Below are 27320 nucleotides of genomic sequence, written 5' to 3' on the forward strand. Positions count from 1 at the left end.
TTTGGGTGGCACCGTCCGTCCATACAGGGTGGCACAGGGAAAGTTGTGGAACTAGGAGTTGGCGACCCTGGAGCGTCGGCCATTGTTAAGAACCAGTGCGAGCTCGTATCGAACCCCTTGCCATTAGTTATAATGGATCAGCGGAGCGGTTCGCAAAGAGCTGCGCAAGGGGAATTTTGCCGTCATTACTAGTTAGGACGTCATGATAGTGTCCCGTCTGCTCATTTTGAAGAAGTCCTCGCCTCTCTGTTCCACAACGTGCATCACCGCCATGCCGAGCTGTTTCTTCAAAATGACTCTTCCATGTTGTAATCGCATGAGGAAACAATTATTACGTCTTAATCTCTAATGACGCCCCTCAAACTATCAAACCATCCTTATAAAATGTTTTTTACAGCGGATCCTCGTTGCACTCTACTCCGCCGCTCCATTATAACTGATGGGGGTTTGAAAACAATGTTGCACCGGTCCCCAGGGTCACCAACTCCTAATTCCATTATTGTTGAGGTGTGTGTTCAGTTATGTGCTTAGTTGTAGAACAGTTCATGCAAACGGCATATCTAAGCTTTTGTAGCAGACTGGTAAAATTAATTACATTTCAATTTCATCCTCAAAGTACTACCTAATGAGGATCCACAACTAAGGGAACTTTCAAACCTATAAGTTTGATTGCTGCATCTTAAGTGTAATACTTGTGCAGCTATGCAGTACCTCACATCTACAGAAGTAAATCACAATCCATGGCATGATTGGTTCACTTCCTGCTGTTTTGGTGATTTCAGGTTTGAATCATTTTCCCACTGCACTAGACATTGAAAGATTGAAGTCAAACTGAGACCACCTTGCTCTCACTCGAGTGTAATGGCTGTGTTTTCACCTGTCTAAAGAAGTATACTGAGATGAAAAACACACCAGGGTTCAGTCCAAATGAACTAAAACTGTGGAGGGTGTATGGTCCTTCTGGTTTATAGAGTGCTATATTTTGGTTTAGACAGACAATACAGAGCAATGTTGCTGTTCCCTGGTTCAATCCTCAGCTGAGGAGAATGTCGGCATGAAGTTTCGCGTTCTTTTGTCTGTGTCAGTTTATTCCAGGTTTTCCGGTTTCCTCACACCACCAAAAACATGCTGGTAGGTAGCTTGGGAATTCTAAATTGCTCTTTGTTGTGGAAAAGGTGAAGTATGGTGCCCTGAACTGCACTTACATTCCACCCAGTTCCACCCAGTTTTCCTGCATTATGTCTGAGTTTTTCCAGGATAGGTTCTGGATCGTGTTGGATCCAGAACCTAACGTTTTTCAAGATGGGTTCAAATTAAAACAGGCCTTGCATTGGTTGATCAAAGAGTCCTACTAGAGTCCTCCTGCTGAGCGTCAGGTGCAGAAGCTGGAATCAAAAAAGAGACACATGAGTGCTGCCAGCATTGCTTTAGAGGTAGCAGAAGGTCCGCTTGTCAGTACTCAATCCATACGGAATACACTGCAACAAGTCGGTTTGCACGGCCGTCGTCTCAAAAGAAAGCCTCTTCAGAAGCTGACTCACAAGCAAGCCCGCAAACAGTTTGCTGAAGACAAACTTTAAAGAACACAAATTATTGGAACCGTGTCCTGCGGTCTAATGAGGCCAAGATAAACGTGTTTGTTTTAGATGGTGTCCAGCATGTGTGGCGACGCCCTGGTGAGAAGCACCATGAAAATTGTCTTGCCTTTATTCAAGCATGGTGGTGGTAGCATCATGGTCTGAAGCACCTGGTACTGTGGAGCTGTGCTTTATTGAGGGAAAACTCTTTATTGAGGATTCCATCTGTGACATTCTGAAGCAGAACATGATGCCTTCCCTATAGAAACTGGGCCGAACGTCAGTTACCCACAAGAAAACGACTCCAAACACACCGTCAAGATTACAACTGAGGAAGCAGATGGAGTGGCTAAGTATGTCTCCAGACCTGAACCCTATTGAGCACCTGTGAGGCATCCTCTAGCGAAAGGTGGAGAAGCGCCACGTGTCTAACATAAAGCAGCTTTTTGATGTCATTATGGAGAAGTGGAAGAGGATCCCAGCAACAACCTGTGCAACCTGTGCAGCTGGGGTGAATTCCATGCCCAGGAGAAATAAGGCAGTGCTACAAAACAATGGTGCTCACACAAAACACACTTTGGACACAGTTTTGACATGTTCACTTAGGGTGTACTCACTTTTGTTGGCAGTTATTAATACAATAATGTCTATCTATCTATCTATCTATCTATCTATCTATCTATCTATCTATCTATCTATCTATCTATCTATCTATCTATCTATCTATCTATCTATCTATCTATCTATCTATCTATCTATCTATCTATCTATCTAATGTTTGTATGTATGTATGTATGTATGTAATATATACACACACACAGACAGTTAGGCCCAGAAATATTTGGACAGTGGCACAGTCTTTATGATTTGGGCTACACATGCCACCACATCGGATTTGAAAGGTTTCAGGTTAAACAAAAGTATCCTATAGAGTTACCTCATTTCAAGTAACTTGACAAATTAACATTACCGTAAATAAAATGTTCATTTTTTACACTTTGTTGAGAATCCTTTAGGGGCAATGACTGCCTGAACTTTTGTACCCATGGACATCACCAAATGCTGGGTTTCCTCCTTTGTGATACTGCTCGATTAATAAATAAGGGAACAGCCCATGAAATAGCTTTTGAGGCAATTGTCTGATTACTTTTGGAACAGATACAGCTACATATTAGAGCTGTAATATGCAAACCCTTCTTCCAATTTTTAGATAATTACCCTCAAATTACACTTTAAAATTAAACTGCACTTTCAACCCCATATTAATTATATAACTATATTTTGAATAAATATTTTTTATTATTATTTTTAAATTATTATTATTATTATTATTTATTTATTGGTCTTGGTAAACAGCTAAAATAACAAAACTTGTCACCGTCCAAATATTTCTGGGCCTAACTCTGTGTGTGGTTGCCCACCAAGACTTTTTAAATGAGAGATAAAGTAAGACTGACTTTCTTGCTTTCTTTATTTAATTAAATTTTTTTAACTCGTTTACCAAAATCTACAAGTTTTCACCTTTAATTATTTAATAAGGTTTTGATTCTTTTTTTTTTTTTTCTGTATATTTTCTTTCCTTGTCTGTGGACATCTCTCTCACTTCCACTCCGGATGTATTTATAGAGCCTCACACCTTCGGAGTCTGTATCGCTGACATTAAACCTGTGTTTCAAGGTTACACACGTCACAAAATCCGAGGATTTTGAGGAGGCTGATTTCTGGCTGAGATTCGTTTGTTGCTTTCTTTCCTTTCATTTCTGTGCAAATAAGGACGTGTTCGCAGCTGCAGGATTGCCATGGTTACCGGGGGGGGGGGGGGGGGGTTGTGGGTTTTTTACTGAGGTTCCCTGAGATCCGTACCCCCTAAGCCCTAAGTGCTACTGATCTCTCCTGTGTGACCACACAAGCGAAAAGTCGTTTCGAAACATTCCCATGCTAATGAGGGGGAAAATCACGTCTATGACAATGGAGAGTAGGGCTGACTGCCAAACTGGCTTCACCTTCACTTTCTTTTATTTATTTATTTCACTTTTCCTGAAAAGCAGCACAAAGCTGGAAGGCGGGGGGGGGGTCATGTGCATGGAGCCCACAGATTAAATAGAGTACAATTGTTGATCCTACACATCTTTTTTTTTAAATCATATTATATTTAAAGGCACTAGAGTATTCAGTAATCATAACATCTTCAGACTGATCTCTGTGACTAATCAGAGGGCAAATGATATAGCAAATATTTATTGTTCTAAAAGCAGCTGGGTGAGCTTTTTTATTGTTATGCCTGGCATATATTTCAATACAATGGAAAAACAAATATCAACTCTACATAAAGTGCTAAAAACAGAGTACATACAGTGCAAAATCCACAAGTATGAGGCTGATTGTACAGATATTTTGGCATCCTTTAGGAAGTGCATTAAACTGCATGGATGGGTTGTTGTAGGTGTGTTGTAGGCAGTGGTCTGCTTTTTTTGCCACTTGACCGTGAACCTCGTTCAGAAATAGATGCTCATCACCAGAAATAACGGCGGTTATTCATTTTTTTAATCGCTGATGTTTTCACTAGACATTAAAGTGTGACAACCATGCAGAAACATTTTCTTATTTATTTGCATGTTTGACACTTTGATGTTTTAGATCATCAAACTAATTTAAATATAAGTAAAAGATAACAAGTGAACACAACATGCAGTTTTTAAATGAAGGTTTTTATTTTTGAATGAAAACAAAATCCAAAACGACATGACCCCGTGTCAAAGTGTTTGCCCCCCTGTTAAAACTTCGGTTTATCACACCTGAGATAAATTTCTCTAGCCAAACTAAATTAAACTGCATGTTGTGTTCACTTGTTATCTTTGACTAATATTCAAATTAGTTTAATGATCTGAAACATTAAAGTGTGACAAACATGCAAAAAAAAATATATATATATACACAAAAAAAAGTATATAACACCCCCCCCCCCCCCCCCCCCCAAAAAAAAAAAAAAAATGCATATATGAAAACATCTGCGATTCTTTTTTCGGCTTCTCCCATTAGGGGTCGCCACAGGGGATCATTTGTCTCCATACCCCCATATTCTCTACATCTGCCTCTTTCAAACCAACTACCTACATGTCTTTCCTCACCACATCCACGTTTTGTCTCCAAAACGTCCAACATGCGCTGTCCCTCTAATAAACTCATTTCTAATCCTGTCCATCGTCGTCACTCCCAACGAAAACCTCAACATCTTCAGCTCTGCTACCTCCAGCTCCGCCTCCTGTCTTTTACTCAGTGCCACTGTCTCTAATCCATACAACATCTCAGGTCTCACCACAGTCCTATAAACTTTTCCTTTCACTCTCACAGACACTCTTCTATCACAAATCACTCCGGCTATCACTCTTCTGCACCCACTCCACCCTGAGTGCACTCTTTTCTTCACTTCTCTAACACACTCTCCATTACTTTGCACTGTTGACCCCAGGTACCTGAACCCCACAAACACACAATGCAACTAATTCTGACCTTCTCTATATTTTTCTTTATCAAAGCAAATAATGCGTCAGAATTTCAGTGTAAAAACGGAACAGGGAAAAGTATATGCTGCCTGAGTTGAAATTAACATCCAGCTTTTATACAGTCCAGCTGAAAACATAGGAAAGGCAAGGCCAGTCTTTTTGTTTTTGTTACACATTAGACATTTACAATCAAAAGATGAGTATGAGGTGGTAGAAAATAATTTCAGCAATATTTCATTTCATATTATATCTAGATGTAGAAATCATAAAATGTGTTAAAACTAATTTTGTGGACAAAAGTCTTAAAACCCATTCAATTGTGTGCATGCAATGAATCCATCAAATTGTCATCACCAAACATTCTTCTTTTGTAAATCTTTTTCAGGCTTGAACACCAGCTTCTTTCAGTTCTTGTTTGTTTTTAGTCTGAATTTCGGCACATAAAATACATGCTCAATTGGATTACAGTCTTCTGATTGACTTGGCCATGTTTTTCCCCTGATAATGTCTTTTGTTGTGTTGGCAGTGTGCTTTTGTTTTGGTCACTGATTTGCAGCGTAATAAAATTTCTCCCAATTTGTTTGGATTTTTCTATTCGATTGTCAGACATAACGTTTTGGTAAACTTTTGAATTGCATGGCACTTCCTCCAATGTGCTTGAAAAATGAGGTGCAGTCTTTTGGATCATATGCCGATCCTTTCTTTATCCACACTTTTTTTCTTTTTCATCATTTGTATATATTAATGTTGGTCCTAGAGTTTTGAAAATGAGACTTTACAGACTGGAGAAAATGTAGAAATCCTGTTTTTATTTTTAATAGTATTATTATTAATACTATCATAATATTGCTGTTGCATCTAAATTGTGGTGGCAGGATTATTAATATGTTAGATGATTATGATGACTGCTGATGATTGACTGGTAATGAGTGCTGACGATGATGAAGACAGTGATGACAGCAGTCTGCCAGCATGCATGTTTTGGTCCGTATGTATGCAGGAAGTGTTCTTCCTATGAAATGCACAGATGCTGAATATCATTACTGCCCCACTGTGCAAATTAAAAGAGTGACTCATTTTCCCAAACATGGCACAAGTCTGCTTAACAAACAAGTCAGACCTTTGAAAACAGGCGGCTGATGAAATTCACTGGGATGGGAGTCTAAAATTATTTTAAATTCACTCTATTAGTCTAAAACATGGGAAATGTTTAAATGGACAGTTTGGGAAGGGAACTTTATGGCCGTTATGCTGCTATTTCCTCCCTCGCCATAGTATTGTCATGGGGCTGTAGTAAGGTTTCTTCTTAGGTCATTGTGAACTAATTGATGCAAACGAAATGCCTTCTATATGTGAATATATATGATCTGAGTGCTCTTGTGAGTTAAACTATAAAATGTTTTACTGCACCCGCTGAAGTGCTGAACATTTATATTGCATTTTTCCAGACTTATTTCCAAGATAATTGACCTGCAGATTTGCAAAAATATTTTCCCAGCATTCTAAACAAACAAATTGCTTAAATTATAACATTATTTCAAATTGTGTGTGTGCATGGTATTAAATATGCAGATATAAAAGGTCGTCTTTACTCTTTAAACAGCCAAAAGAAAATGGAAAGGGAAAAGAAAAAGCATTGTTTCAGTTGGCTCCAGCAAAAGCAGTACCGCAACTCGTTTTATAACAATTTCGGAATATTTTTTTCTATACATGGTGTGAGACTTCCTCCCCATGGTGAGAGACTCCCTCCTGCAGTTGTAAATATGCAGTTCTTGAACATGATCTTGTTAATCCCTGTTGCCATACACCCCATGCTATCCAACCCATGCACAAGCTCTATACGCCCTTCTCTACCTTTAATTATAAAAGCCCCAACACCCATATGTCTAAGGTACAACACTGATATCATTGTCATCTTATGTAGTTACCTAGCTTTACATTAGATACTGTATCTAAGCAAATGAAAGCTTACCTAACCGTTATATTCCTCCAAATATATTCAACTAATCATCATTGCTAGCGATACTAACTTAATGTAAATTGACATTCGTTTTTTATTTGTCACATACATAACCATACCCAGTGTTTTTTGACTGCACAGTGACATAAAATGAAATAGAATAAAAAAAAAAAGAAATGGAATAATGAAAAAAGTCGAATATGGCATACATACAACTCCAGCAGCATTTACATCCAGGAAGACAGATGAAGTGTGTTAGCATTCATTCTCCATGCCAATAGATAGTACTTATATAGGGTTTGCTAACATGGCAACAAATCAAAGTCCTTCATCTATTGTATGCAAGAATATTCCATCTCCTTTAAGTCTTTCGTTCATATCTTCAAAATAGCCAGCTATCCTAACTAGCATAACTTTCCTGAGGTAATGTTAGTTTCCATTTTCCATGCTAGGCTAGTGCTAAAAAAAAGACCTAGTTAGTAAAACTTGCTAGCTGTAAAAAATAAATAAATAAAAAGACCAGGGGGGGTTTAGGTTTATGGTCATGTTTAAATTTATTAATTCTTGTAACAGTAAATATTTTTACATTACGGTGTTAAACAGTATTTGCACTGTTATACACTATGACAAAAGTTTGACATAAGGCTCATGTCTGCTTCTTGAACAACCTATTCCACATTTAGTCCTATTTGCCGTAATAATAATCTCCACTCGATTGAAGATTTTCCACTAGATTTTGGAGTGGGCTTGTGGAGATTTTTTGTTTATGCAGCCACAAGGGTGTTTGTAAAGTCAGGTACTGATGTAGGTGAGGTGAGGAGGCCTCTGGAGCACTTAGCGTTTCAATTCATCCCAATAGGGTTGAGGTCAGAACTCTATAGCTGGAGATCTTCCACTCCAACCCTTGCAAAGCATATCTTTTCGAGGGATTGCTTTGGCACGCGGTATTGTCATGCTGGAACAGGTTTGGGTGTCTTAGTTCGAATTGAGGGAAAATTGAAAGCCACCGGATTTAAAGATATAATTTACAATTGTGTGCTAAGACATTCTCCTACTTTGTGGTAACAGTTTGGGGAAGAACCATAACTTTTCTTTCGGCTTCTCCTATTAGGGGTAGCTACAGCAGATCATCCGTATTCGTGATCTGCATGTTCGATTTGGCACGTTTTTACGCTGGATGCCCTTCCTAACACAACCCTCCCCATTTATCCAGGCTTAAAACCGGCACTAAGAGTGCACTGGCTTGTGCAACCCTAATGGTTGGGGTTGGTTTCCTGACTGGGAATCGAACCTGGGCCCCAGCGGTGAGATGTAAAAGTCTGGTGTTCCTGTATTTTTGTCCATATTTTGTGCCTATTTCTGTCATAGCTGCCACAGTATAGCTGAATTAACATCTAAAAGTTCAGGAATAGCATGTCTGAATAATGGGGAAAAATGTTTTGTTTTGTTTTTTTTAAAGAGAAATGCAAGTAAACAGGAGGCTTTAGCGTGGTTTCAGTGTTCAAAAGATCAGCACAAAAAAAGAGAGAAGATTTTTTTATTACTGTCTGTCATATCAAATGTTCCTGTCAAGTTGTTTTGCTACTCCAGCTTCATGCTTGAAGTAAGTGGATTTCAGCTCTAATTTCAGCTCACAAACCTCATACTCTCCCATCTTTTCTCTTTCTCCTACTTTTTTTTTCTTTCCCAGGATGATGCAGCAAAACCTGGGGGGAAGAGCAAGAAGCCCAAAAGCAAGAAGATGAAGTAAAGCCATGCGTTTGTCTACCTCAGAGTTTGTATCGAGTCTCAGGAAAGTGTGTGTCACCAGGCAGGTGGGAGTGGATAAGGAGAGAAACGCTTAACACAACCGAAGAATAGATGCCATTAAAGGAAGTATGGCAACGTTGACTTGAGATTTTAAATATTGCATGTAAAAGTGAATTCACATAATATACAACCCAAATTAAAAAATGTAAAAAAAATTTATATTTTATTCACAATTAGAACATAGAAATGTTTAAACTGAGGGAATGTACCATTATAAGGAAAAAAATAAGGTAATTTTTTATTTGATGGCTCTAACACACCAAATATTTGGGAAAGGGTTGTTATTGAAATTAAAAGGTTGGAGAAACATTTTGCAACTAATGAGGTTAATTAACCAAAGGTCAGTAAGCTGATAGGGTATAAATAGTGTATCTAGGAGAGGCAAAGTCTCTAAGGATGGGTAGAAATTCACCATTCATTTACAGTACATAATAAAAGTTTAAAAGAATCTGGAGAAATGTGAACAAGGGAGAAAATCAAAATTGGATGCCTGTGATCTTTGCTCATCCCTTCGCTCATGGGCTCATTAACGCCTCCAAAAAATCATTGTATATATAAAAAAAAAAAAAAAGAAGTGTGCCATGTCCTCCACAAAAAGAAGAAGGCATGCGTGAACATGGTCCAGAAATGCCACCATCCTCTTTGGGCCAAAGCTCATTTAAAATGTACTGAGGCAAAGTAGAAAACAGTTCTGTGGCCAGACGAATCAAAATTTAAATTTCTTTTTGGAAATCAGAGCCAACACATCCTCCGGAAAAAAGAGGAGAGGGACCTTCTGGCTTGTCATCAGTGCTTAGTTCAAAAAGGAGTGGTAAACATGGCCCTTTTTTGAGACCTGTTAAAGCCATTCAATTCCAAATTACCTTATGTTTTCCTTAAAATGGTGTAATTTCTCAGTTTAAACATTACATTTTTTGTTCTATTGTGAATAGAATATCGATTTATGAGATTTGCTAATCATTTGCATTCTGTTTTTGTTTACAACTTTTTTAATTTATGATTGTATATTGAAATAAAAATTGGACAATTATTATAAATTTTTATATTATTTATAATATAATCCCTTTTATAACAGATAGTCACTGTCATTAAAACATTTTCAGCAAGCTTTGATGAGAGTCCTTCTATTGTTTTTAAATCGTGCGACTCTTTATGCAAATCCCTAATCGCAGAAAAAAAGAAAATGTAATCTCCTGTGTCACTGAAAGTTTGAATCAGAATCGAAATGGTGTTTTTGACCCCCGCGTCTGAACACAGGCATTAATAACGGAGTTCACATCAAATATCAGCCTGACAAAACAACAAAATGTGACTATTTTTTTTAGCTTAATTCAATAAAAAAAAAAGGATACCAGAGTGCGATCTTTGATATTTAACACACGCAGGAACCCTGTGTGAATATTCATGCACTTACATTCTGCAAAAAGCAATAATTCAAATCTGATTTGATTTGTATTTGTATAGCATTTTAAACAGTGGACATGGTGTCAAAGCAGCTTTACAGAGATAAAGCAGTTATTCAGTTGTATAAAAAATGTTTGTTCCTTATAAGTTGATCTCTAATGAGCGAGTCAGTTTCGACTGTGGAAAAACTCAGGGAAATATAAGGAAAAGAAAACTTGGACACGTGAAAATTATTAACAGATCATTTTCATTAACAGCAAATCCTGTGTTTTCATTCACTTATAATGCTGCAATTCATCAATGAGAATAATGTTTACTGTTAGATTTAATTTTATTCATAACATGCTTAAACGCTATAAACCACGGCCCACTGTTCTTTTTTTTTAAAGAAGAAATGGGAATAAAATTGTGGCTTGTTTGTTACTTTGAAACAGTACTTTGTTTTTTTCGTTACAGAAATATCAAAATGAAACCTTCACCATATGAACAATTAAAGTTTTTTCTTTTTACAAGTCTCTGAGCTGTTACAAGAAACGATAAGGTATTCGAATGTGTGCGTTCAACTCCAAATACAATTTCAGAATCTGAATCGTTATTGAGACCTCGAGTGATTCCAATTGGTCTCAAAGGTGTTCAATCGGGTTGAGGTCGGAGCTTTATAACAGGCCACTCACGGGGAATCCAAACCATGGAAACCACATGTTCATGGAGCTGTGCACAGGGCCATTGTAATAGTGGGAAGGGTTTGGGTCTCCTACTTTAAGTGAAGGGAAAATTCACCCAAAGACATCCTGTACAATTGTGTGCCTCCAAATTTGTGGTAACAGTTTGGGGAAGAACCACATATGCCTGGAAAAATGTTATTTCTATAGTGTATCCCAGAAAATGAATCGTGCTTCAGTTCACACATGAATTTGTTCTACTGATTCCGCTATTCTTTCCTTTAATTCCCTTTTGGACAGTTTTTTTGCTGTGTTCTCTCTTTCTTAAGTGATTGTTTCTTGATGAGCTTTACAATTATATCTCAATTCCCTTCATGCTTCCCCTAGTTCTCAACCCCTCTCTCCTTCTGTCTCGTTTGCCCAATGAATATTAATGCACCTTTTGACTGTCGCCACGACCCTTTCTGATTTAATTCTAGCTGTCTTCTTCTCAGGGGGCATTGCTAAATATTATCATAGACCTTCATGTCATGTGCTTCCTCATGTGAAAAGACAAACATGATCTGCATAGGCAAACACTCCACCTTACGTGTTCAAGGACAGTGTGTCAAAACAAGGGAGGCACGAGTGCAAACAATGTACTCGAAGTTGATTTTACACAACAATTCGGCCTTCATTGATTTTCATGAGCTTTTGTAGTTTATATTTATACAGTACACTTCCATTTTGGCGAAGGTGTTTGGGGGGAAAAATTCAAAATACACTCATCAACCACTTAAATATGAACACTTGTACTATTTCGTTTGTATAATTTTCCAGGCAATTATGAACCTTTTATGCAGATTGAGGGCATGGGGTTAGTGTTTATGTCAAACATTAAAATGGGGGAAAAGATCAGGGACTTTTACTATGGCATTGTTGTTGGTGCTAGAAAGGTTGGTTTGGTTCACACAAACACCATTTTTTTTAGTTTTACGCAGAATAAACCTCCAACGAGCGGCGCTTGTGGAGGCAAAAACTATTTGCTGATGGGAACTGTCCATGGAGAAAAGGCTGGAGGAACCTCTTTACAACTGAGGTAAAAACAGTAGAGCAACATATAAAAGAAAACACTCCACACAGACTGGGTTGTCTATTAAATAGACGGCCAAAAAAAAAGTTTGTGGGGACTGGACAATACGATTTGTATGTGCTTTTGGAAAATCCAATTCTAATAATAATCTCCACTCTTCACGGAAGATGTTCCACTGGATTTAAAAGTGTGCTTGAGGGGATTTGTGGTCATTCAGCCTCAAGGGTTTTAGTAAAGTCAGATATTGTCAGTAGGTGAGGTGATGTGGTGCAGTCAGCTTTCCCAATTTATCCCAAAGGTGTTTGATAGGGGTGATGTATGAGCTCTAAAGGAGGCCACTCAAGATCTTCCACTTTGTGCACAGGGCCTGTCATGCTGGAACAGGTTTGGGACGTCGAGTTCAGGTGAGGGGAAAATCAAATGCTACCACGTCCAAAGACATCCTATATAATTGCAAATGTCATGGGAGCAGGTAGTTTTACCTTTGCCGTGGGCAGTCAAACAAATATAGCAAGAGTTCTACCATCCTGCTAATTGTAATGTTTTGATTAAAGTTGTTTGTTAGTTTTTTAAGGCTAATAAAATATATAAAAATCCCAAGTTGTTTTTTATGTGTGGTGCTTTACTTTAGGATTGCTTTATTTTACCTAATTTTTACTTAAACTTACAGTCTAATGGTTTATGGCTGTAATTATTCTGTAATTTAATCATAGCCCTGACGTTTGTGTACATTTTTACACAATCTTTTCAATCTGTGACAAGACTGTTTGCTGGAGCAGGCGAAAGTGGACACAAAAATCGCAGGAGTGGAACGCAGTTTTCGGTGGGCCACACTGAGTGGGCGACAATGGTCAAAATTTCAGCGGGAGTGAGCTAGATGGAAGAACCCAGCCCCGTGCAGGGCTCTACCTCCAACTTCAGTTTGAGGACGAACCAAATACAGCTGGAGTCAAGCCAATGCTTTTGTCCATATAGTGTATTTTCAATTCATTTTTATTTGTATAGAGATTGAAACAATGGGCATTGTCTCAAAGCAGCTTTACACAGATAATGCAGTAATAAAGAATAAATAAGGGTGTTCTTTATAATTGTAACATTGTCTCTAATCAGCAAAAAGGAAAAACTCCCTGAGATGGCATAAGGAAAAAACCTTGAGAGGAACCAGACTCAAGTGGAAACCCATCCTTATTTAGGTGGCACCAAATGTCTATTTATTACAGTTAACCGATGTTGAGGTGTGCAGTGATGGGTGATTAAATGCAACCTGTAGTCCTGAGTCATTGTAGCAGACTGTCGACATTAAGTACAGTCCAAATCCATCCTCAAAAGTGCCTGTGTTGCTCCGTAATTTAATGGATCCTCAGGCCGTTGATGTGAAACCATCCCCAGCTGCACAGAGTGGCCCCCAATTGAGGAGAATCTTCAAAGCAAGGCTGAAGCCAACGTTGCATCATGAGTCTTATCGGCTGTCGAGATTAATGTTGCCTTTTTAACAACGAAAGCTTTTTAAAAAATGATATGCCGGGGTTCTGGAGTGGCTCAACAATAAAGCTTTCGCATTGGCAGATCGCAACTTCAAAATAAGATGATGCCATAGCCATCTCTAGTGAGGAGTCGAAGAGAACATAATTGGTCCTCCCTTTTTCTTACCTTTCAGTGTGAGAAATGATAGCCAGTCATGAACAGTAAGAATGGAGGAGTTGTCTCTCTGGTCTAAGCACAATTATCTCTTCCATAATGGTGCCTGAGCAGTAGTTACGAGGAAGCACATATCGCTCTTTTTCCTCCATGGTTAACTGTATTTGTCCTGCAATAAAGAGGAACTATCTAGTGTCTGAGATATGATTGTTGTCTGGGAAGAAAAATGGCTTAAAAATGACTTGCTGTTTTGTTATGGTTGATAATTATGTACTCTTTGGAATATTCACATACAGTGAGGAAAATAAGTATTTGAACACCCTTCTATTTTGCAAGTTCTCCCACTTAGAAATCATGGAGGGGTCTGAAATTGTCATCGTAGGTGCATGTCCACTGTGAGAGACATAATCTAAAAAAAAAAAAAATCCAGAAATCACAATATATGATTTTTAAACTATTTATTTGTATGATACAGCTGCAAATAAGTATTTGAACACCTGTCTATCAGCTAGAATTCTGACCCTCAAAGACCTGTTAGTCTGCCTTTAAAATGTCCACCTCCACTACATTTATTATCCTAAATTATATGCACCTGTTTGAGGTCGTTAGCTGCATAAAGACACCTGTCCACCCCATACAATCAGTAAGAATTCAACTACTAACATGGCAAAGACTAAAGAGCTGTCCAAAGACACTAGAGACAAAATTGTACACCTCCAAAAGGCTGGAAAGGGCTACGGGGAAATTGCCAAGCAGCTTGGTGAAAAAAAGGTCCACTGTTGGAGCAATCATTAGAAAATGGAAGAAGCTAATCATGACTGTCAATCTCCCTCGGACTGGGGCTCCATGCAAGATCTCACCTCGTGAGGTCTCAATGATCCTAAGGAAGGTGAGAAATCAGCCCAGAACCACACGGGAGGAGCTGGTCAATGACCTGAAAAGAGCTGGGACCACCATTTCCAAGGTTACTGTTGGTAATACACGTCATAATAAGACGTCATGGTTTGGAATCATGCATGGCACGGAAGGGTACCCTGCTTAAACCAACACATGTCCACGCACGTCTTAAGTTTGCCAATGACCATTTGGATGATCCAGAGGAGTCATAGGAGAAAGTCATGTGGTCAGATGAGACAAAATAGAACTTTTGGGTCATAACTCCACTAAACGTGTTTGGAGGAAGAAGAATGATGAGTACCATCCCAAGAACACCATCCCTACAGTGAAGCATGGGGGTGGTAGCATCATGCTTTGGGGGTGTTTTACTGCACATGGGACAGGGCGACTGCACTGTATTAAGGAGAGGATGACCGGGACCATGTATTGCGAGATTTTGGGGAACAACCTCCTTCCCTCAGTTAGAGCATTGAAGATGGGTCGAGGCTGGGTCTTCCAACATGACAATGACCCGAAGCACACAGCCAGGATAACCAAGGAGTGGCTCTGTAAGAAGCATATCAAGGTTCTGGCGTGGCCTAGCCAGTCTCAAGACCTAAACCCAATAGAGAATCTTTGGAGGGAGCTCAAACTCCATGTTTCTCAGCGACAGGCCAGAAACCTGACTGATCTAGAGAAGATCTGTGTGGAGGAGTGGGCCAAAATCCCTCCTGCAATGTGTGCAAACCTGGTGAAAAACTACAGGAAACGTTTGACCTCTGTAATTTCAAACAAAGGCTCCTGTACCAAATATTAACATTGACTTTCTCAGGTGTTCAAATACTTATTTGCAGCTGTATCATACAAATAAATAGTTAAAAAATCATACATTGTAATTTCTGGATTTTTTTTTTTTAGATTATGTCTCTCACAGTGGACATGCACCTACGATGACATTTTCAGACCCCTACATGATTTCTAAGTGGGAGAACTTGCAAAATAGCAGGGTGTTCAAATACTTATTTCCTCACTGTAAGTATGTGTTCCGTAAGGATCGGTCTTAGGCCCGCTGTTTTTCACTTTATATATGCTGCCCCTGAGGGAAATTATATGTAAACATGGCTATGCTGATGATACACAGTTGTATGTTTCAGCAAAACCAGATGAGAGAAATCAGCTTAACAATGTTGAGTAGTGTGTAAAGGACATCAGACAGTGGTTGCTGGATAACTTCCTTCTGCCCCACAGTTATTAAACAGCCTTCCAATCAGTGTTCGGCACTCAGACACAGTCTCAGTGTTCAAGTTGAGGCTGAAAACATTTATTTTGTCAAGTCTTTTATCAATAGATTTTTCTGAGGTAAAGAGGAAAATCTGGAGGGATCATGGATATAAAGTGTTCGGTGCACTGGGATACTTGTATGCTGTCGTCCCCTCACTCTCACGCGTTCACTCAGGTTTGTTGACGGTGGTGTGGTGGGTCGATCCCGGAGATCCCTCATGTCTGTGTTACCTTCTGACTATCCCTTTTAGTTATGCTGTGATAGCGAGTCTTGCGGAGTCCCCAACTGGACAGTGTCCTTAATATTTCTCTCTCAGTCACCCCTCTTTTCTCTCTTTCTCTCTATCTCTCTCTCTCTCTCTCTCTCTCATGCTCCTTAACATGCTTGTGAGGTACCAGTGACGACTCTTTCACATCAACGACCTGAGGATTCATGAAATTACGGAACAACACAGGAGCTTTTAAGGATGGATTTGGACTCTACTTTATTTTGACAGTCTGCTACAATGACTCCTTAATCACACCTCAACAACCTTTAGCTGCCACACAGATTAAGATGGGTTACCTCTTGAGTCTGGTTCCTCTGAAGGTTTTTTCCTTATGCCACCTCAGGGAATTTTTTCTTGCCACAGTCGCCCCAGGCTTGCTCATTAGGAACACACTTACACTTATAAAAAACTGTTCCAACAGTTTTCTGTTTTAAATGTCCCTTAAATTAATAATTTCCCATTTTTTATACTCTAATCAACATGGGCATGGACAAATATTGATGCCTTATGCAAATGTATGTTTATTGTTTGTAAAAACCAAACTCAACATAGAGCATGAAGACAAAATATTCTTGTCAACGTTTTAAAGTAATTATGGTGTTTCAAATTACGTCAATTATCAGGACATTAAACGGAACCTTTGCTATGTTTCCACACGGACGGTTAATGAGGTGATACCGGAGAAACTGTACCTTTTATAAATTTCATATGGATTACATAATCAGGGAATATTTGTATTCGATGTGAATACAAATAGACTTTTTGAGCATTTTATACATATATTTATTGTGTGTAAGGCAATTATTCACTGAGGTTCAGGTTTTATTTGTGTCTGTTAAGAGAGATGAGTCAAAGTTATAGTTTTGTTTTGTTGTTTATTAAGTTTTGTTGTTATTATGTGTAATATAAACATTCGCCGGAGCGTTTGTCGACCCCAGAAGGTTAATTGTGTGCATCATGGCAGATTTTGGTGCTGATTTGAGACTTGCCGCACCAGTAAAACAAATGTTTACTGATTAAAAATTATTTTTCAGTGGAGTTTATTTATTTATTTATTATTTATATCTGAGTAAAGAAAGGACGTCGTGAATAATTGTGTTGCGCTGAATATTTTAATTTCGCTTCTTTTATATTTATTTATTTATATTTTCATAAAAATGGTCAAACGGAAATGCACGCTGCATTAATCGCGCGTTAATAAAACCAGTGCCGTTAAAATGAATTCGCATTTTGACAGCCTTAATTAATATATTAATACAAAACGAAGTAAACATTTTGTTAGCTAATGAATGTATCCAGGCTGAACATCCACCATATAGAACACAAGCAGAGAAAAGAAGATGAAGGATCAGGAATGTCTCTGTTCTCAGTCATGTTTACATTACTGACTCCCTCTGTCTCCTCCACGTTACCCCCAGACTTCTTGTTGCCTTCTGCCCCGCTTGTTGTTAGTTTCATAAACTAGTCTACATCTGTGGTGTGTAAGAGCCAGGAAATGATACACCAGTGGTGTATCAATAGAAGACCTTTCCTCATGATCTACAGTTTTTTTATGAAAGTTCTGTATTGTAAATGTCTTTGTAAGTTTATCTATGTCCAAATTCGATTTCTTCTCCTCAGCCATTGTGGAATGAAAAAACAGCTATTAAATCCACACGAATATATTTGAGCTTGCGCAGATTGCTACAGATGCGTTTTGAGAACTCTGACAAGTAAGGGATCTGACCATCGAATCAAATGACGTGAAAATGCTGACGTGTTTGGACGCCTTCTAGCGGGCCTTGGAGTGAGCAAGTCACAATCTGACTGGTTAGAACAACAGGTTGAACATGGATTTACATGATGGCTAAAATGTTTTGGGATAAAAATTTAAACTGGCAATTACACTCGGACGTGTTGCTTCAAGACGCAGCACATTTGACAGAAATGATATGAAATGAACAGACTATTGGGAATGATGGAATAAATAATAATGGATAAAAATATATTGAAATGTAAGTCAGTGATTTTAATAATCTATGATTTTGATCCTTGATGGCCCTGATGCTTATTTTGCTCCCAGAAACGCTATTTTAATCAATCCTCTTGAGCGTTAATGCTACGAATTTTTTATTTTAAATGTCAACGCTTTTGGAAATGAGATTTTATGATGAACCATGAAAGAAAATCATTATGTAGGAAATGGCAATCTTTAACATTATAGAAGGAACTCACCATATTTTCTATATGATTTACTTGTTTAAATCTAATGTTCACATCAAAGCCAATAATACTATCATTGCCTTTTATTTTGCGATGGATCATTCTTGATTAATTAACATAAAAAAACGCAAAGAGAAACAGTAGCTGGATGTTCAGTAGAAAGTAATCTGTTGTGTTTAATCTGTTGTGTTGTGTTTCATCTGTTGTGTCTTTTATTAAAGACATAAATTCACTGCAAAATAATGTTGTGCGGTAAAAACCAAAGTGAATAATGCATTACATTGGCAAAAGGTTGCGGACACCTGGTCATAATTATTGTATGTGCTTTTTGAGCATCACATTCTACATTTAGTCCCAATTTGCTCTTATTATTACCTTTTCTGTTTAGATTTCTTAGTGTATTTGTGGAGATTTGTGCTGATTTAGTTACAAGTGTGTTAGTAAAGTCAGGTACTGATGTAGGTGAGGTGAGGAGCCCTGGGGTGCTGTTCGTGTTCCAATTCATTCATGGATTAATCAAATGTAATATTAAACTTTATAATACTGTATACTATTAGTTCCTGTTTAAATGCCAGAGCGACCTGCTAGGTATTCTTGCAAGCCATGTTATATTAGTCATGTGGCCAAGAGCCGCATGTTTTCTCAGAAATTTGAGTGATATTTGCTAATGACCATGAACAGACCTCCTTCATCAGCCTGTTAGTAAATGTGTGAAATGATTCTTTCACCCACCACTGTTTGCTTTCAAACCCAAACACTTTTATAACCTTTAAGTACAGAAGCATAAGATTTATTTTCAGACTGGTGATTAAATCTCTACTCTGAAACTTTATGCGTTTTTGCTGCACACAAAAATACACGGAGCCAATCAGATTGCATACTTTAGGATTCTGAATCTTAATGCCAGAGACGTGTGCAAAAATCTGAGACTTACTCACTTTATTGCCTTGGACTTCATAAGAATTTTTTTTGTACTTAGCACCTAAAATTATAGCACAAATAATAACAAGTTGATCCACCGCGTTAAAGTTTCGTGGCAAATGTAGAAACTAAATCTTTTCACCCACACAGTCGTGATACACAGCGCATTAGCATTGCATTAAGGTTATTCATTTGCATTGTGGCTGATGATGGTACTAACTGAATAAAATTAATTGGAAAAAATCGAATCAGCTAATTAATCGCTGCCTGATGGGGCCTTGGGGTAAAAGGAAAGCTGGGAGCAATGGTAATGCATGCTGCTTTTTTTTCTATCTGAAGTGGGTCTTTTAGATGGCTACTGTTGTTTACTCACACAAGGGTCCAGACCCTTCATCTCAGGAGATCAAACATCACAGGGCTGCAGTAGAAAGCAACTGTCTCTTATTCTTTTTTGAAGGAGGTGGACCACACTGGGACAAAAGGGTTCAGTTTGTCACACCAGGCCATTTCTTATTCACCCCCAACTGCTGCAGTCATAACAGATGTACTAAAATGATTTGAAAGTAGGACCTCACAGGTTTTCCCTTGCAGGTTTTTTTTTTCCTCTGCTCATGTGAAAGGTCAGTCAGAATGGTGATGTGAAAACATTGCTAATGCACCAGACGAATAGTCAGACCTGACATCCTGCATAGATTCTTCATAGGTTCTACCCCCTCGTATACAGGCATTAACATTAGAGTCTAAAAAATGTTTTTGTCTGTACTTTTTTTGCAAAGTAATTAGTGTGATAATTAAGTGCCAATGCTTAATTTGGTGATGCTTTTTGGCCAAGAGCATATATAATTTATTGGCAAATTTTTGTCCAAATACCATTATATCATTATTTGGCCTGTTAATGTGTCTGACTAGAACATTTTTTTTCGCACAGCACAGCGATCTTTGGTAATAATGTAGTTTCCCTTTTTAAATATCTGTTTTTAGATGGTGTGATTTGACAAGATTATATATAATATCTACAATCGGCAAACAAAAATTATATATTTTTTTAATTTGAAGACTTTTGCATTCTAGTTGCGAACTTTCACAGATGCAAATAAACCTTCGCATTGCGAACTTCCATAGATGCGAACGGATTGCAGAAGTAGTTTACGTATCTGCCGGACATAGTCACCTCCGTGCACCCTTTGCTGCAAGCGGTTGTACAGAAATACAATGCTCAATCAAACTGTAGGATCTCCCGAAGCAACCAGAAAAACAGCGGTGACATGGAGAGGACTGCAAAGAAAAGCAAAGCAATAACCAGCAAAACAAAAGTAATATAATAATAATGGAGAGCTTGGACGGTAGACATCGCGCGATCTTATAACTCGAATCATTCAACCATCGGCCCAATTCAACAGAACAAGGACAAGATCGTAGAACATGTGAACAACAATAATATTGAGTTATAGATAATATCAAAAATATAAAAAAATAACAGTATTTTGCCAACAGTGTATAAACCTCACTTTGTTGGATTTTAGAACAGACTCATGAACAATGAGTGTCATCTCATTTTTTTAATTAGCCCCAAAATACTGTTTCCTTGTCACTGATATTTATCCAATTTTCTTTTGTGATTCCAAATAAAATGGCTTCTGTTAAGTATAATTACACATTACATGCTAGATTTAGATTTAGAATTACATTACATTACATTACTGCTACTCACTTATAAAGCACTAAATGGTTTGGCTCCCATGTATCTATCCAGTCTTTTAACACGCTACAATCCGTCACGCTCCCTGAGATCTCAAAACTCTGGGCTTCTAGTAGTTCCTAGAATAGCAAAGTCCACTAAAGGCGGTAGAGCATTTTCACATTTAGCTCCTAAACTCTGGAATAGTCTTCCTGACAGTGTTCGGGGTTCAGATACACTCTCCCAGTTTAAGTGTAGATTAAAAACATATCTTTTTAGCAAAGCCTACACATAACACACATCACACACATCACATCACAACCTTGTGCTCCAGAATATATGATTACATGCACATTATCAACTTGTGCTGTTAATATCATGAACAGCAGCTACGCTAATTCCTCTCCACTGCTTCTCTTTCTCTCCCCATCCCGAGGCATCCTGAGGTTTGGCCAGCTCCAGTCACGTCCCACCTCGTGAAGATTATGGACCTATGGATGATCATGGAGAAGTAGATGCCGAGTGTTTAAAGGCCCTGGCATGGAGAAGCTGATGCTGGATCTATGATGATCACAAATTGTTCTGTATTGTTGAAAGATTTATGACCAAACTCTTGATGTCACCCATATGAGGATGGGTTCCCCTTTGAGTCTGGTTCCTCTCAAGGTTTCTTCCTCATATCATCTAAGGGAGTTTTTCCTTGCCAATGTCGCCACGGCTTGCTCATCATGGACAAACGCACACCATTCACCTTCACTGTTGTTTTCTGTAAAGCTGCTTTGAGACAATGTCTGTTGTGAAAAGCGCTATACAAATAAACTTGACTTGACTTGACTTGACATTAATCTCCTCCTTAATGGAGATTTAGAACATGTACAGTGCTCTATTCGTCGTATGTAATTTGTGGCTTTTTATTATTATGTCTTTACAAAACTCTAACATTGTATTATGGTATGCATTGAACATGTTTCCCAGTTTGATTTCTATGTCTTCTTTTAACACATCCTATTTTTTTACAGGTACCATTATGTGATGGAAAACAGACACAGGTACTGTACACTTGTGAATTTGGTCCAGTGGAAACTGGCTTTTGCCATGATCCTTGAACCTTCCCTGAATCTCATTATCTCTTCAAAAAGACTGAGCAGTTGGCAGAAGATGGAGCCACATGTGGTGAGGAAACAGCACCACAACACAAAAGAGACTAACAGCAGATGTGCCCACTAGACCTCCTAGGTAGCTCTGTAAACCATTTTTTATCTGTTGCCTCAAGACGTAATAGTGACCATGTTTTGTTTGATTTGTAAATATAAATAGAAATTTATCTAACTATAGATTTATATAAAGACACTATTAAGCAGTGGGACTCCTGACTTTACTAGTCATATGTGGCACTTCCCCAAACTGTTACCACAAAGTTGGAGGCACACAATTGTGGATGTGGAATAATGAAAATTTTCCCTTCATTTGAACTAGAAAACCCAAACCTGTTCCTCTGTGCACAAAGCCAGCTCCATGAAGATATACCTTACATTGTTTGGAGTCGAAAATCGACTGCTATAGAGGTCCGATCTCAAACCTATAGAACACCATAGGGATTTTTCGGATTTCTGACTGCACCCCAGGCCTCCTCACCTCACCTACATCAGTACCTGACCTTACCAACACCCTTGTGGCTGAATGAGCACAAATCTCCAAAATCTAGTCTAACATTTGTCCAGTAGTGTGGAGGTGATTATAACAGCAAATGAAAACGGGAGAATAATTTTTTTTTATTATATTCATTTGGTATATTTGTTTATACTACTAATAAAAAAAAGTGGATGGATATATTCAATATTACTTTGTAACCTTTGTATGTAATGTTATTGTGCGGTAGGAATATTTTAAATATGCATTCGATCTCCAGCTCTTTCTTTTAATGCAGCAGTAACTACTGTTTAGAATTTTTAAAAAGAGAGATACCAGTTTTCTTTGCATTATTGAACTTAAATCGCAGTGACTTGATACTATTATGGCTAGTGATGTCATTTTGTAATAAAAACTAAATATATTTCCACTTACTCCCTCATACTGTTGCTTAGAATGGAAGGAATTCGGCACCAACTGTGAAACAATAGCAAGGTGCTTTTGTCTCACATTGATAAATAATGGGATGCTGGAACATAGAACTTGGCTTCATCACACGCTTTCCCTTAGTGTTCCTGGCAGCCGTGTCTTCTGGCCATTCTCGGCATGAAGCATCAGTTTGAAGAGAGAGAGAGAAGGGGCTGAGGAAGGGGGTTCTCCAGTGGTGCTACAGTGAGAAATCCAACTTCATCTAATGATAATGAGGCTTCTGAAATAGACTTACGTTGGATGTGACCCTTATGCGAACGGATTAGTATTCAGAAAGAATGGCAGTATTTAATGAACTTCTTTCGACCACTTTACTTCTACATAACAAAGCCATGTAAGGTTGCACAAAACGTCTTCTTTCATCTTCAAGAGGTGAACATCTGGGAGGATGAAATTACATTTTCCATAATATTCTCTATGACTTGCTTTGAATTAAGACTGCCAATGTTAATAAAATCGAGTGTCCAGTTTTCACAATGTTGAAATCCTCACCTTTTTACCTCCCTCTACCTTGTTTCACCTGCCAAATCCCACTTACAAGACAGCGCTCCTCCTACTATTACAGCTACCAACCAGAGATGGTGAAGGAGGAATACTATTATTCATTTTTTTCTCCTTTTTCTTAATTTTCCTTTTTATTTATGAGTGAATAAAAACTTAACTGGTCAAACACGCAGCAATCCACCATTTAGGGTCGAGCGCTCGCTCTGTTTTAAACTTCTTTTAATTGCTGCTTGGTGGTATCTACTTTTCACCAACATACAGATCAGCATCAATTCAACAGCAAGTAGAACATTTTGAGATTAAAAAATGATGGAAGAATCTCAGGACCTCAACTAATTTGATTAAAATAAGAGTACTTCAGAGAATCATAGTACTTTGGATACTTAAGTACATTCGAAGGCAAAAACTTTTGTTTATTTACTCAAGTGCATGAAGATTAAAGAAAATCAACAAACGAGAAATAAACAATAGCGCGTCTGTGATATCCAGTGGCAGAAAGAAAACTTTGGCAAAAATTTGGCAAAAATTTAAAGGGAGTAATATTTTACCTTGTGTATCTCTACTTGAACTCAACTTCATGTCTTGTGTACTCTGTCCACCACTGTTAATTTGTATAGCTCTTTAAACAATTATGTTATGTTCCATAAAATTGTACGTTTATCCTTTACAAGTGAGCCGGTGATGACTATGGCAAGGAAAAACTCCCTTGAAACTTTGAAAGGAACCAGATTCATAAATGAACCCTGAATCCAACCACAATAGACAAGTTGTGCTGTGATTAGTTGTGCTTTTCTTTTTCATATGTAATGTATTTCAATTGAAAGTATCTTTGGTGTCGCTGCCAAAGTTTTCTTTCTGCCACTGGATATCACAGACGCGCTATTGTTTATTTCTCGTTTGTTGATTTTCTTTAATCTTCATGCACTATTAATCCTTGTTTTATTACTTTATATACGGTAAAACTACTGGCTATTATATACCATCGTAAATATATTTTCCCAGTTAATTAAAGAGACTGCGTTAATCAGAGACACACACATATATTAAAGTATAACCCTTACCCAAACTGTCTATTTTCTGCCTTATTCTCTGATTAAAATGGGGAAAAAAGATTACCTTTGGCATTTCTGTCAGCATTACCCATGATCCCCTGCTTCCTTTACTATGGAGACGGCGCCAGACTGAGATAGTCGTGCTGTGTGACATGAAAAAAGAGGGAAATTCGTGTCCATGTACACGAATCAATAGATACAATTTTGTGACTATATTAGAAAATGCCCTGAGACTGTGTTGGCTCTCTACTAAATACACCAATGGATTAGCTGTTGGGATTCCAATTTGAGACCTTTCAACTATACAGCAAAAACATTTTCTCTTTACATACATACTAAAGGTACAAAAGATGTACCCTTGTTGGTTCCACCCCAGTGCCAATTCAGAAATACACCATGTAACTTCCAGGACCTGTTTAGCTACACAAACTCATTTCGACTGAACCATCGAGAACACTTTAAGGTTTTGTATCTTCCAAAGTGAAGGATACACACCAAAGGTACAAAAGATGCACCCTTGTTGGTTTTACCCCAGTACAGGGCAAAAAAACACACAAACACACCGTGGAACTTTCCCTTTTTTTTTAAGAATCATTGGAAGCATTTGACCTGCTGCCCCAGAACCTGCTTAGCTACACAAACTTGTGTCGATTGTAAATATCGGGTCAAACAATTGCCATATATATGTATGTGTGTGTGTGTTCTTCAAGACTTATACAGGCAAATCTATAACTAAGATAAGACAAAAATATATATATTTTGGTTAAAAGAACGTAGGCTTAAACATCTTTGCTCGCCAGAGGAGACATTTCAGGGAGCTTTTTGTATCAGAGAGGAAGTGAGCCACTCTATAATAGAAGACTTAACCTTATAATTATACAAGCTCATCTCTATCAAGATGACATGTAGTGCAAGTGATCGTTACCTGAAATAGAACAGTGAAATGTAATTGGAGAATATCTGCAAAATATTGCATTTTGTACTACGGATTTGTCGAATTGAAGGCGTTCGTTAATATTCCAATTTTTTATCATTTTCTATTCTGCATCTCTGACAGTGGTGTAGGATCTGTAGCTCTGTAAATGATTCACTTAATGTAAGAAAAAAGAAAATGATTAAACATTTGTGGAAGGAGACTCCGCTGTCAGGTTTTTGTAATGGTCAGGATATTTTCCACTATGTGAAAGCCCTCAGGAGGGGAGTTTGGGTTACATCCCAGTTGCATTATACTTCACTTTTTTTAACCTCTGTTTCAGTAACCAATTCCTTAAAGAGATACAGGAGATGTTTTCTAAGAATGTATACCAGAAAATTGTACTCAATTTAATTCAATTTAAGATTATTTTAATTTAAATATAAGTAAATTATGTGTATTTCTCCACACTGAGCAAACCTGAGGCGATTGTGACAAGGAAAAACTCTCTTGGATGTTATGGGGAACAAACCTTGAGAGGAACAAGATTTAAAAGGGGAACCCATCCTCATGTTTGTGACACCAAGTGTGTGAAAAATCATATAAATCATAAAAACATTACAAACACTGGAGAGTGAGAAATATCATGAGCACCGGAGTGTGTGATTATGAGTAATGTCCTTTCTACAGTTTTATACAGTCAGTTGAAGTTGTGGAACCAGGTGCTGCTCTGAGCAACTCTTAAATTTGCTCAACATCTAAAATCATTATAGATTCAACCCCAACTTCTCCATGCCCGAGCCTTTAAATGTTAAATAAAAGAGAAACCACATATGTAGAACGTTTTTTGATTTATTGATTAAGAGTTTGTTTAACCTTAAAATGTCTGAAATCTTCATGAAGTGGGATCCAACTGGCGCTGGTTGATCTCTAGATGGCTCGGGATCCTCGAATACAAAGTAGACAGCATACGTCATGACAAATCATTGTTTTGTACAGGGATTCGCATGTAACAATGTTCATAACCTTTTCTTACCAATGTGCGTATTGGACTTTCAAGTTGAACGCTTACGTGCATGGCTAATTATCACTTTCTAATCAGTCGAAAATGAGATTCTAAATGACCTCGGGACACTGTTTATTTGGAAAACATTTCCTGAATTTATGATGAAGAGAACAAAGAACAGAAAATTGAGTTGAAAATGTATTAAGAACAAATGTGGCTCCACCTTCGATCAACACCTAATTCCTCAGATAGGCCATACTGAGTTAAAAGAGTTTTAAATAGACATACAATACATAGAACAGGCAGTTCACCAACTGCATAGTGTGTTTACGGCTTAAACCAGATTTAATGATGCATTATTTCTTTACTACTATCAAGCACTAATTACACAAGTTCACTCTTATCAAGATTTCAGACACTGTGTGCATAGCGCATGCATTCATTTCCTACAATAGGGCAGTCAAATGTACTTTCATATCACAGAGCAAGAAAATGTAGATTGTGATCTTTTAATACTGTTGGATTTGGCTGCATGCCACATGGACATCTATGTAGTAATTTCTGCCGTGGAATGAGTGCGTGAACCTCCACTGTGGCTCAGAAGATTAGAATCATACAGCAGGAATCATGTTTTCAATCTCTTTCTTTATAACGTGGCCTGCTTTTTCTTGGAACAAATCCCCAAATATTACAGTCATACAGCAAAAAAATCATTGTTTGAATCTTTTTTTCTTTCTTCCAGTCTATCATACTGTTCCTAAATAAGCCACTTCAGCAACACATCTCCTGCAGGTTAAGTGAGTGACTTTTTTCTTCTATATAAACAAAGAAGCCAAGACTAATTCAGTATAGTTTAGAAATAATTTTACATAGAT

The 27320-nt window shown here is 37.9% G+C and overlaps 1 protein-coding gene and 1 long non-coding RNA gene across 5 annotated transcripts in view; one reads left to right on the forward strand and one right to left on the reverse strand.

Moving 5' to 3' along the window:
• Nucleotides 1–10033, forward strand: part of impact (impact RWD domain protein) — a 75731-nt gene extending 65698 nt beyond the window's left edge. For 2 of the 4 annotated variants that reach the window (XM_083559389.1, XM_083559388.1), the window contains one exon: nt 8731–9004. In XM_083559389.1, the coding sequence (XP_083415515.1) occupies nt 8731–8790 (60 nt within the window). In that variant the 3' untranslated portion in view covers nt 8791–9004. Of the gene's footprint in view, nt 1–8730 lie in introns of all 4 variants that reach the window. The other 2 variants (XM_083559386.1, XM_083559387.1) reach the window with 1 other exon arrangement.
• The window catches only part of LOC310736116, a 34602-nt gene that overhangs the window by 740 nt on the left and 6542 nt on the right, over nt 1–27320 (reverse strand). The window lies entirely within an intron of this gene.

The sequence above is a fragment of the Silurus aristotelis genome (assembly GCF_946808225.1).
Source record: "Silurus aristotelis genome assembly, chromosome: 13".
NCBI lineage: Eukaryota > Metazoa > Chordata > Actinopteri > Siluriformes > Siluridae > Silurus > Silurus aristotelis.